This window comes from Phyllostomus discolor, chromosome 2 (genome assembly GCF_004126475.2).
Source record: "Phyllostomus discolor isolate MPI-MPIP mPhyDis1 chromosome 2, mPhyDis1.pri.v3, whole genome shotgun sequence".
In the NCBI taxonomy this organism is placed as follows: Eukaryota; Metazoa; Chordata; class Mammalia; order Chiroptera; family Phyllostomidae; genus Phyllostomus; species Phyllostomus discolor.
In genome coordinates, this window is record NC_040904.2 from 106,215,399 (window position 1) to 106,227,930 (window position 12,532).

General features: G+C 36.6%; 1 protein-coding gene across 1 annotated transcript in view; it reads left to right on the forward strand.

Annotated features, from left to right (window-relative positions):
* PIGX (phosphatidylinositol glycan anchor biosynthesis class X) overlaps positions 1 to 12,532 on the forward strand; it is a 32,888-nt gene that overhangs the window by 1,263 nt on the left and 19,093 nt on the right. Inside the window, exons 2-4 of the mRNA XM_036016213.1 lie at positions 117 to 306; positions 2,932 to 2,995; positions 9,603 to 9,744. Of these exons, the coding sequence (XP_035872106.1) occupies positions 117 to 306; positions 2,932 to 2,995; positions 9,603 to 9,744 (396 nt within the window). The remainder of the gene's footprint in view (positions 1 to 116; positions 307 to 2,931; positions 2,996 to 9,602; positions 9,745 to 12,532) is intronic.

The window sequence follows — 12,532 nt, forward strand, 5'->3', positions numbered from 1 at the left end:
CGGGGCTGCGAGGAGTAGTGGCTGGGAACTGGGGGACCGAAAGCGTGCGGGGAACAAAGGCAAACGCGCACGTAGGCTTCCGTCCCAGTCACTAACTGCTTGGCAGCGTGCTCTAGGAGCGGCGTGAAGCGTATGCAGGCTCCTCCGTCTGCTTTGCACCCAGGTGCGCTCCTCTCCGGCGCACATTCTTCGGGGTCCTGGCTGCCCCTGCCTTCGTCCGAGTGGTGGCCTGGCTACTCCTCTGGGAGTCGGCTGGGCTCACCGGCACAGCAGCTACCGCCCTCAAAGCCGCACCTACCGACGCCGGTAAAGGGAAGGGCTTGTCTGCGAAAATGGGGGCGGGATTTGAGGGCCAAGGGGGTGGGCCGCGGCTCGGACTCCGGAGTCCTCTCCCTGAAGCGGTTTGCAAACGTAGTTTGCAAAGGCAGTCCTGTAACCCGGCGCGCGCGACCCTAGGACTGTGTGGTGAGCTGGAAGAAGTTAAAAACAAAATCCACGTATCTCCTCTTCTGTGTCACTCCACCCGCCCCGCACAGCTCTGTGGACTCTGGAGAGTCGGGCTCTGTTGTTCAGAGGCAGGACTGACCACTCTGTTACTAAAATATTGTGAAGGAAGTACAGCCTTGAAGCGTCTTGGGATGCATGAAGCTTCTTATCACGGAGGGGCCAGAGAGGCTTCTGTGCCCTGTGAGGTGTGAGAATCCCAATCCAGAATACAGAGACTGGGGGAGTGGAAAGAAGACTATTTTACAAACATTTAAAAAAATTTTTTCACTCATCCCAGGTGTTTATTATTTATTTTTTAAATTACATTTTATTGATTATGCTGTCCCAGCTTTTCCCCCTTTCCCCCTCCACCCAGCACCCCTTACTCCCTCAGGCAATCTCCCCACCCCATTGTCCATGTCCACCGGTCATGCGTGGAAGTTCTCTAGCTACTTCATTGCTTACACTCTGCTTTTGGGCTAGGGTTTCTTTATCATTCCTGTCTAAGCAAGCGAGTCATTGATTTCTTTGGGCCCCAGTACGTGGGCTGGAGTGCTGTACTAGTTGTGGTTCCAGCCCTCCTGGAGTTTTCATTGTGGTGGGGTACACAGATTCCTGCAGTGATAATCGGATAAATTACGACTTGGCTAAGGAAAAAAAAGTCCAAAAACCCATGTGAGTTTCTCCATCTGGAAAATGAGCATATTAGACTAATGTCTGTCAATCAATTCAGTTCTGCTTTTGTATGTTTACATATTATGTTTCAAAATTTATTTGAAGACAAGATTTTGAGGCCAAAAAGATTTTTTAAACCATTGGACTTGGTAATATCTTTCTAGACTGTTCCCACACTGGCATTTCATGATTTAAAAGGGGTCAATTTCCAGAGGGAGTATAAACAGACCACAATAACCAAATAAAGTAATACTTAAGTGAAAAAATATATAAGGTGAGTTCAGATGCAAAAAATTCATTTTGAAAATGGTGCTTTTGCCTTAAAAATCATAAATTGTCTAGTATTTGGTATATTGTTTATAAATTAGCCTTCCTACCATCTCCAGATGAATGTGATTTACTACTCTCTAGTGTATATTCCAATTTAAACCTTTAATCTGACATTTTTTCTAATTTAATATATTGGTATCTAAAAACTCTTATTCCCTACCCCACCCCCCTTAGTATTAAACATGACGAAGAAACATCTGGATTTGTACAAGAGGTACCCTAAGTTATTTGTTTGTAGTAAATGAGGCTAGCTTTAAATAGCTAGAAAAATGGAAATATCTGAGGCTTTAAATGTCAGGCAAATCTGGTGTTCAATCAGTCACTTATTTGTAAGACCCAGAGCCAGTTAGTAACTGTTTATAAGCCTCCTTTGTACAAATGGCAATAATTTTGCCTGCCTATTTTGCTAGATTGTGAAAGTTAAAACTCATGTGAAAGCCCCAAGTAGAGTATCTGTCATATAAATATTATTTAAGAAATGTTATTTTTCCATAGTTTTTCCCTTCCTTCCCTTGTATATATAGTTCAGATGTTTTCATCTCCATGTCACTTTTTTTTCATGTGTATTTTCAGGAATATATCTAATGGACCTAGCAATATAGAATACAATATGGTTTTCAGTGTGTTTGTTTTAATGTTCTTTCTGTACACTGCCAGCTTTTGAAAATGGAGTAAAATTATGTAGCAAGATGCCTGGCAGAGTTGGTGATCTGATCACCAGTAATGGAATTTTTAATTGTATGATGCTGATATTAAGTGATAGTTTTAATGTCTGAAATCTGCATGAAGTCTGTATAGTGAGATTTCTGGTTATTCTAAGTTTATAGAGGAACCCTTTGAAAAAACTCCAGTTTTTGTTTTTGTTTTTTTTAAACCCTCCTAACATCTCCAAAAGGCATAATGTGCTGTCTTTTCAGTTTTATAGGTGTAGATGGTAGAATACAGAAGTTGCCAGTATGAATCTAAAACACAGTTTCAGTGAGCTAGTATTAAAACTGAGATTTGCTGGCTCTTTTCTAGCCATTCTGTTCTTTTTGGTGTCCTGGGATCATCTGAACAAAGTAATATTAATAACAAATACTCACATATAACACTATGTGGTCAGACCTGTTCTAAGTCCTTCTACATATATTTTCTCATGACAACTAGCAGAGCAATGAACTATCTTGCCCAAAGTCACACAGCTATTAAATGACAGACTGGGATTTGAAGATAGGCAATAACTCCAAAGTCAATGTTCCTAACCCCCATGCTATATATACTAGAAGTAGATTAATATGTAGTTCAGTTTAAGTTTTAAAAGTTTTTGTTTTATTTTGAGGTTGGTTATATTTTTCCATTCAAGTAAAGCTTATTAAAACAATTATTTTCTAAGTATTTAAGTATTCTTTCTTTGAGTGTTTGTTTTATTTAAACAAAAAACTCTTTTGGTTCTTATAGGCATAAGGCCCACTTGCTCTGAAATTATTTTGCGACAAGAAGTTCTGAAAGATGGTTTCCACAGGTAAATTGCCTACTGACTTTTATACTTGCATCAAAGTACTGTTTCATATAATTTAGAGCAAAAAAATCAGTAGTTGAAAAATGGATGAACTGAAAAGAAATCACTTGCCTTTTTCCAGTTATAAGTGACAGATTTATTATATATGGTTACAGTTTGAAATAATGATTAAAATAACAGTGGAAAAGAAAACATGTTTATTATTTACCATATAGTTAGAAGTTATAGATACAATATCCTGTTTAATCTTTGCAATGGTTGTGAGATGGATGATACCTTTCTAATTTTTCAGATGAAGTAACTAGGGCTCAGAATTTAAATAATTTGGTAGTGGGTAGGGTGGTAGAGCCAGATCTGGCTCCAATTTAGGACTGCCATGCTCCAAAGCTATGTTCACAAGTAGTGCTAAGATATTATACCACCCTAAGTCACTATTTGTGATTTTCAAGACTTGGTTGCAAATGACCAAGCTATTTCCAAAACACAAATTATCCTCAAAAATTAATATTTGCCAGTATTGAAGATATTTAAAAGACTGATAAAAAGTTGTAGAAACTGCTCCATAAGAAAATTTCCCAACTTTAAAGCTTCCCAAGGTGATTACTTTGAAATGATTCTCAGGTATTTGATTTTAAAATTCTGATGCATTTATTTATTTATTTGTTTATTAATGCTCACCCAAGGATATGTTTATTGATTTTAGGGAGAAAGAATTCGGGGAGCAGATGGGGACGTGGGGAGAGAAAGAAACATTGACATGAGAGAAACATCAATTGGTTGCCTCCTATACCAGGGATTGAACCTGCAACCTTTTGGTATAGGGGATAATGCAACAACCAACTGAGCCACCCAACCAGGGCCTGATAATATTTATTTTTAAAATCCCTTCACTTATAAGTCACCTTAAACTAAAATATCTCACTCTCCTCTTCAAAGTTGGCCTACATGTGAATGACTAGGAGGTATCATAGAAAGAACTTGGGGGCGGGGTTGTTTTTTGTTGTTTTCTTTTTAACTCAGATTTGGGCTCAAAAATTAGCTCTATTATTTAGTATCTGCATGGTATTAATCGAATTACTTAAGTTTTACTACCTTATCTACCTATAGTAGTTCCTCATTAGGGTTGTGAGAACTAAATCAGCATATGGAAAGCCCTTTAATATGGTGCTTGTTACATAGTACATACCTAGAAAAGGTTAGGTATTATTAATACTGAGACAAGTGATCAAGCAGGGAAGTACAGTTTCACTCAAAAAGGTGGTATTACTATAAAGTAATAAAACTGACTTTGGGAGGGCAGTTGCTTTTGAAAGGAGTTTTTTGACAGAGTTCCTGGCACATTTTATACGGTGCCAAGGTAACTGTGCCAAGTGTATAGCTTCTCTCTTTAAAGTCATTGGGATGTATTCTCAAGAGGATTGAGAGATAATAAATATTATAAAGATGGCAGTATACTCATAAATAATTCTAATATGGAAGAAAGAAGTGCCTAGAGAGGCTGTTGTGAGGGCAGAAGTAGCTGTTCAGTTGTAAATATTGCAGATAAAAAGCAGTACCTAAAACCAAATATGAAGAGAGACAGCACCTACAAGAATAGCTTCAGAAACTGGAAATCTATTATTTGAGACCTTCAGAATATGCCAGTAATCATTGTTTTAAAAAAGGCTTTTTAGTTATGTGTAGAGCATGTGTAGTCTTGCTGCTAGGGTGGATGAGGAAACATTAACAAATTAAAGAAAGTAAACTTCGATAGGTCCTCTTATTTGTAGCTTCTTGGTCAAGGAAAATTCCACTTTGGAAAGGATCAAGCAAGCATTGGTATTCGGAAACTGAAGTGCAGAATGTGGAAGGGAGGTATACAATAGGGCCTTACTGCTACAAAAGACTGTAGGGTCTCCCCTCTCTGATGAACTATATCTCATTTCAGTGGGAGAATTTGCTTAAATTATTGCTGAATTTATGTTTGTAATCTTTGGATAATCTGGGAGTTAGTTCATGTAGGTTCTGGGCAAAATTCTAGACCAGAATTATTAAAAGTACATACAGGAGGAAGTGGAGGTCTCTGGGAATTAGCACAAATTTATTAAAAACTTATTTTCTTTATAGAGCTACTAGATAGGTAGATCAGAGAAATGCTGGAGCATTTCCATCTAACTTTTGGAATTAACTTGTAGATTTCATCAAAAAAGCCTTGTGAAATTTTGTTTGGGATTCTGTTGAAACTCTAGATCAGTTTGTAGAGAACTGATTGTGAACATTGAGTGTTCTAATGCATGAAAATGGGATCTTCATTTACTTAGAAGTAAATGAAGTTTAATCAGTTTAATCTTAATGATATTGTAACTTTCAGAGTCTATGTCTTACACATATTTTATTAAATGTATCCCTAAATATTTCATGTTTTTTTAAGTAAAATTTTCATTTTTACTTGTTTGTTGCTAATAATAGAACTATAATTGATTTTTATATGGTGTTATGGAACCCCGATTCCTTATGAAATCACTTATCAATGCCTATGGCCTTCTTGTAGACTCCTTGGGCTGTTCTACATAGATGATCATGGGTTTGTGAATGAAGACAATCTGTACACTTTTTATATCTTTTTATTCCCCTTTTTACCTGGCTAGGATCTCCAATAGGACATTGAATTAAACTTTGCTATTTTATCCAGTCTGTCAATCTCTACATTCTAATTGGAGTGATTACACCATTTACTTTTAGTAAATATTGGTTTGTTTGGGTTGGCTGAAACTCACCCATCTGGTACTTATTTTCTATTCCGCCCATATAGTCTTTTATTCTTGCCTTATTTTGGATAAACTTAAGTATTTTTTAAGCATGTCATTTTATCTCCATTTTTGGCTTACTAACTGTATTTGTTTTTTTTTTTAGTTCGTTGCTTTAGGGTCTATAGTATACAATTTTAACTTAACACAGTCTACTTTCAAATAGTATTATTTTACACCATGAATAGTGTATGACTCTTTCATCAAAATAGTTCATTTCCTTCTCCTTTTCTTTATGCTATTTTTGACATACATTTGTTAACTTTATATTTTACTTATGTTGTAAACCCCATCATATATTGTTATTATTTTTGTTTTGGAAAGTCATTATTACATTATTATTTATTTTAATTCTGGTAAATACCCGTAATATAAAATATACCATCTTAAACTTTTAAAATTGTACACTTCAGTGGAATTAGGAACATTTACACTCTTGTGTTACCATCACCACCATCCATCCACAGAACTCTTCACCTTGCAAAACTGACACTCTATACCTCTTAAACATCAACTTTCTATTCCCCCCTTTTCCCAGCCTCTGGCTACCACCATTGTATTTTCTATCTCTATGAATTTGACTATTCTAGGTACCCCATATAGGTGGAATTGTACAGTACTTGTGATTGGATTATCAAACATAGCTTAATGTCCTCAAGTTTCATTTATATTAATTTTTTTGTGGAATTGTCATATTGTTTTCAGTAGTGGCTGCACCATTTCACATTGCCATCAACAATGCACAAGGGTTCCAGTTTCTCTATCAATTATATGTTAAAGAAATTAAAAAGTAAGAAAAATGTTTTTATGTCCACCCACACATTACCATTTGCTCTTCTGTCTTCCTTGTAGATTCAAGTTTCCATCTGATTTCCTTTTTCTGCCTGAAGAACTTCCTTTACTATTTATTGCAGTGACATATTCTGTTAGTTTGTGTTTGTCTTAATCTTTATTTTTGAAGGATTTATCTCCTATATAATCCTAAATTGACAGCTTTTTTTCTTTTAATACTTTACATACATTGTTCCATTGTCCTCTGGTGTGTTCTTATGTTTGTTACTCTATACATAATGTTCCTTTTTTCTCTAATTGCTTAAACAAACTTTTTTTCAGTGACTGGATGATAATATGTCTTAGTATGGAGTATTTTTGTGTGTGTGTTTATTCTGCTTGGTATTTGTTGAGCTTTTTGGATTTATTAACTTAGAGTTTTCATGAAAATCAGAAAATTTTCATCCATTATATCATCTTCAGATTTTCTTTCTGTTATGTTCTTTTTTCTGTCTCTCTCTCTCTTTGCCTCTTTTGATATTCTCTACTTGAGATTGTTGAAAGATCTCTGAAATGGTTTCTCCCACCCCCATTCTTCTTTGCTCAGAATGCTTCAGTTTGTATAGCTGTTATTGTATCTCCAAGACACTGATCTTTTCTTTTGCAGTGTCTAATTGCTTTTAATCATATCTGGATAGATTTTATTTCAGAAATTGTCTTTTTCATCTCTCAAAGTTGTATTTAGTTCTATATATATTTCTTCACTTTCCATTATAATGTTCATGTTTTTCTTTAAATCTCTGACATGTTAACATGTTAGGAATATTTATAATGACTTAATGTCCTCTGCTAATTTTGTCACTGTTACTTCTACTTCTCTTTTTTTGAATGATTTTTTTCTTCATTATTGGTCTCATTTCCCTGCTTCTTAGCATATTTAGTAACTTTTAATTGGATACTGAATATTGTAGATATAAATGTTTTTCAGTGTGTGGATTTTATCTTTTAAAGGAGTTAGCAGTTTCATTAGCAGTTTTTCTTAAGGTATTATTTTAAAGATTTTATTCATTTATTTTTAGAGAGAAGGGAAGGGAGGGAGAAAGAGAGGGGAAGAAACATTGATGTGAGAGAGAATCATAGATCAGTTGCTTCTCATACATACCTTGACTGGGAACTGAACCCACAACCCAGGCATGTACTCCAGCCAGGAATCGAATCAGCAGCAGCCCTTTGCTTTGTGGAACGATGCCCAACCAACTGAGCCACACCAGTCAGGGCTGTTAGCAGTTTTAAGTTACTTATTTATAAACTTGATCCTTTTAACCATTTTTTTGGTATGGGTCTAAAGTTACAAATGGCCCTTCATTACTGCAAGGCTAATTTAGCTACTAAGGCTTTACCCTTTGGGATTTCAAGTGAAAGCTTTGATTGGGATCCCCATTGGGATTTCTTTGCTTTGACTGGTTGGAATGGAAATATCTCCCTACCTTGTGTGAAATTTTAGAATTTCTCATCTTTCGGTTCCCTGATCATCCTTTGCCCATCTTGTTGAGTCACACCTTACTCATGTGTATCTTAATATTCCACAAAAACTCAAGGGGACTCCCCAGTTCATATTTCTAAGCTCTTCCTACATAGTTTCCTCCTCTCTGGATCTTAGTGTTATGACTTCCAGCCATTTCAGCTTTCCCTAACTTTTACATCTATTTTCTCACTTAAGCAAAATTGTCATGGTGTGCTTTGGATCTCATTTCCTGCGTTTGGTCCAAATGTGCCTCCAGACAGAAAATTAGGACAATTATATGTTTAGGTTTATAGTTTATTTCAAATTAATTTTTGTATATGGTATGAGGTGTAGGTCAAGGTTTATTTTTTGCTATATAGATATCCAGTTGTTTCAGTGTCGTTTTGTTTGTTTGTTTTAATTTTATTTTAATCATTGTTCAAGTACAGTTTTCTCCTTTTACTCCCAATCCAGCTCACCCTCCCAACCCTCCCCACTCAGTGTCTTTTTTTGAAAAGACTATCTTTTCCCCGTCATATTATATTGGCACTGTTATTGAAAATGTGTGTGTCTAGCCCTGACTGGAATGGCTTAGTTGGTTGGGCATCATCCCATGAAGCAAAAGGTCGCCAGTTTGATTCCCAGTCAGGGCACATGCTTTGGTTGCAGGTTCAGTCCCTGGTCAGGGCACACTTGAGAGGCAACCAATCAGTGTCTCTCCCTCACATTGATGTTTCTCTCTCTCTCTTCGCTCTCCCTTCCTTTCCCTCTAAAAATAAATAAGTCAAAAATTTTTTTCTAAAGGAAGATAATATGTGTTTGACCATTTTTGGACTCTATCTCTTTCTATTGACTTTTGTCTGATTTCACACTAATACAGTGATTTTCAACCTTTTTCATTTCATGGCACATGTAAACTAATTACCAAAATTCTGTGGCACACCAAAAAATAGGTATAATTTTGATTTATTCACATTGGATGGCTATTGTTGTGTTGGCTGTTTTTTTATTTGACACTAAGGGAAAAGAGGTCAGTGTCCTTGACTAAAAAAAATGTCAGGTATTGCATGTTTTAAAAATTCTTTCAGCACAGCAGTGTCCCTCTTGTGGCACACTGGTTGAAAATTGTTGCACTAATATAATACTGTGGCTTATGACATAAATATATGAAAGATCTAATACACAGGTGGCAAACACAAGGCCCACTGGCCAAATCCAGCCCTCTACCTTGTTTTATCTGGCCCAGCACCTTGTTTCTACCTGGCGGTAGCACCGAGCTCCTTGCCCTTAGTTTAGGAGTAGTTACATTTACACAGTTCTAAAATTACATTCGGCCCTTTGAAAACAACTGCTAGGCTGATGTGGCCCCTGGTGAAAATGAGTTTGACATCTCTGATCTAATGGGTGGTTCTGACATTATATTAGATATTTCATTTGACTTTATTTATAATCTTTGAAATACAGTGTTTCTACTCATTTGAATGTAGTATTATGCTATCTCATTAACAATTGAATGAAGAGATTTACTTTAAACATACTTGTCTTACAGGGACCTTTTAATAAAAGTGAAATTTGGAGAAAGCATTGAGGACTTACAGACCTGCCGACTCTTAATTAAACAGTACATCCCAACAGGACTTTTTGTGGATCCATATGAGTTGGCTTCATTACGAGAGAGAAACATAACAGAGGTACAACTATTAGAGGATTTTTACAACTATTAGAAGATTTTTTGAGAGTTTTTTTTAAAGGAAGCTATAATTTAGATTAAGGCAAACTAGTATGCAAGAAAACTAAACTGTAGTATTTTTTATTCCTTTTGTAAAAGTGTAAAAAGTAACATCTTTTAATTTGGATAAGAGTTTCTTTTATATATATATTTTTAATTACTTGACCGTTCAATTACAGTTGTCTGCATTTTCCTCCCACTCTAGCCAATCCCACGTCCCTCCCTTGCTTCCACCCTCCCCCTTGGTTTTGTTCATGTGTCCTTTATAGTAGTTCCTGAAAACCCTTCTCCCCACTGTTCCCTCCCTGCTCCTCTCTGGGGTAGGAGTTTCTTTAACAAGTGAGTGATACTTGTACATGTCAGTAGTAAACCTAAACTGAACTAGTAAATGCTTTTTGGCAAGTTGGTTCCTAGTTTAGTAACTAGAAAAATTATATATGTATCTAAGAAGATTAACAAGTAATTAATCCTATTTCAACAGCAACTTCGTTAAATTATTTTTTTTAAGATTTTATTCACTTTTAGAGATGGGGGAAGGGAGGGAGAAAGAGAGGGAAACATCAATGTGTGGTTGCCTCTGGAGCATCCCTGACTGAGTACCTGGTCTGCAACCCAGGGCATGTGCCCTGACTGGGAATCTAACCAGTAACCCTTTGGTTCTCAGGCCAGCACTCAATCCACTGAGCCACACCAGCCAGGGCAATAACTTTGTTAAATTAGAGAGACATAACTCCAACATCTATATAATTTGAGTATGAGAGGAAAGGAAATTAATATTTATTGGATTTCTTTTTTTTTTTTTTAGATTTTATTTATTTATTTTTAGACAGAGGAACAGGGAGGGAGAAAAACGTCAATGTGTGGTTGCTTCTCGCGTGACCCCAACTGGGGACCTGGCCTGCAACCCAGGCATGTGTCCTGACTGAGAATGGAACCAGCAGCCCTTTGGTTCACTGAATCTTAATTCAGTAGGTCTAGATTAGACCTCAAAATCTACTTTTAATGACTCAGGTGACTCCTATTAAGAAATTTCGGGAAACACTGAGCCACTCTACCCAGGGAGCAACTTTGTTAAATTAGAGAGACACACACCAACATCTGTATAATTTGAGTATGAGAGGAAAGAAAGTTGGCATTTATTGGATTTCTGTATGCCAGATATCTGTTTTTAAGAAAGGTAAAATTAAGCATTTAAGAAAAATTATGTCCCACATCCTTTACATAGATTAGTCTTTATAACAACCCTGGAAATATTGTCTCCATTTTATAGATAAGGATAGCAAAGCATAAAGAGATCAAGTTTATCCAGGATCACATAGGTAGATGAAAGAAGAGCCAAGAAATGAATCTAGGTTTGTCTAATTGCAAAGTTGTTGCTCTTTCCAGAAACAAACCTTACTCCTTAGTTAAGGGGTTTATCTAATAAGAATCACCTGGGGGTACTTTTCCTACAGTTTATTGTCTTCCGGGGAATCTTAATTCAGTTGGTCTAAATTACATCCCAAAATCTACTTTTAATGGCTCAGGTGAATCCTATTAAAAATTTTGGAAGACACTGTCTTAGTTCATAAGATTATAATCTAAATATGAATTTTATTTTATTATTTTATTTTTTAAATGTATTTTATTGATTATGCTATTACAGTTGTCCCATTTCCCCCTTCTCTCTCCTCCACCCTGTACCCCCTCTCCCTTTCACGTTCCCCCCCTTTAGTTCATGTCCATGTGTCATACTTATGAATTCTTTAGCTTCTACATTTCCCATACTATTCTTGCCCTCCCCCTATCTATTTTCAACCTACATTCTATGCTACTTATTCTCTATACCTTTTCCCCCCTCTCTCCTCCTCCCACCCCCTTGCTGCTAGCCCTCCATGTGCCCTCCATTTCTGTGGTTCTGTTCCTGTTCTAGTTGTTTACTTAGTTTCTTTTGGTTTTGCTTTAGGTGTGGTTGTTCATAATTGTGAGTTTGCTGTCCTTTTACTATACATGTCTTTTCTTTATCTTCTTTTCTTAGATAAGTCCCTTTAGCGTTTCATAAAATAAGGGCTTGGTGATGATGAACTCCTTTCACTTGACCTTATCTGAGAAGCACTTTATCTGCCCTTCCATTCTAAATGAGAGCTTTGCTGGATAGAGCAAACTGGGATGTAGGTCCTTGTGTTTCATGACTTGGAATATTTCTTTCCAGCCCCTTCTTGCCTATAAGGTCTCTTTTGAGAAATCAGCTGACAGTCTGATGGGAACTCCTTTGAAGGTTACTGTCCCCTTATCTCTTGCTGCTTCTAGGATTCTCTCCTTCATTTTTACCTTGGCTAATGTAATTATGATGTGCCTTGGTGTGTTTCTTCTTGGGTCCAACTTCTTTGGGGCTCTCTGAGCTTCTTGGATTTCTTGGAAGACTGTTCCCTTTGCCAGATTGGGGAAGTTCTCCTTTATTATTTGTTCAAATATGTGCTCAATCTGTTGCTTTTCTCCTTCCCATTCTGGTACCCCTATAATTCGGATGTTGGAACGTTTAAAGGTGTCCTGGATGCTCTTAAGCTTTTCCTCGATTTTTTGAATTCTTATTTCATCATGCTTTCCTGCTTGTTTGATTCTATCTTCCTTCTGGTCCACTGTATTGTTTTGAGACTCAGATTCCTTCCTTTCACTATTGGCTCTCCTCCGTGTATCTTCCTGCATCTCTTTTATGGTAACCTGCATCCTTTCATCCGAATTGCGCCCAAAATCAACCAATTCTGTGAGCT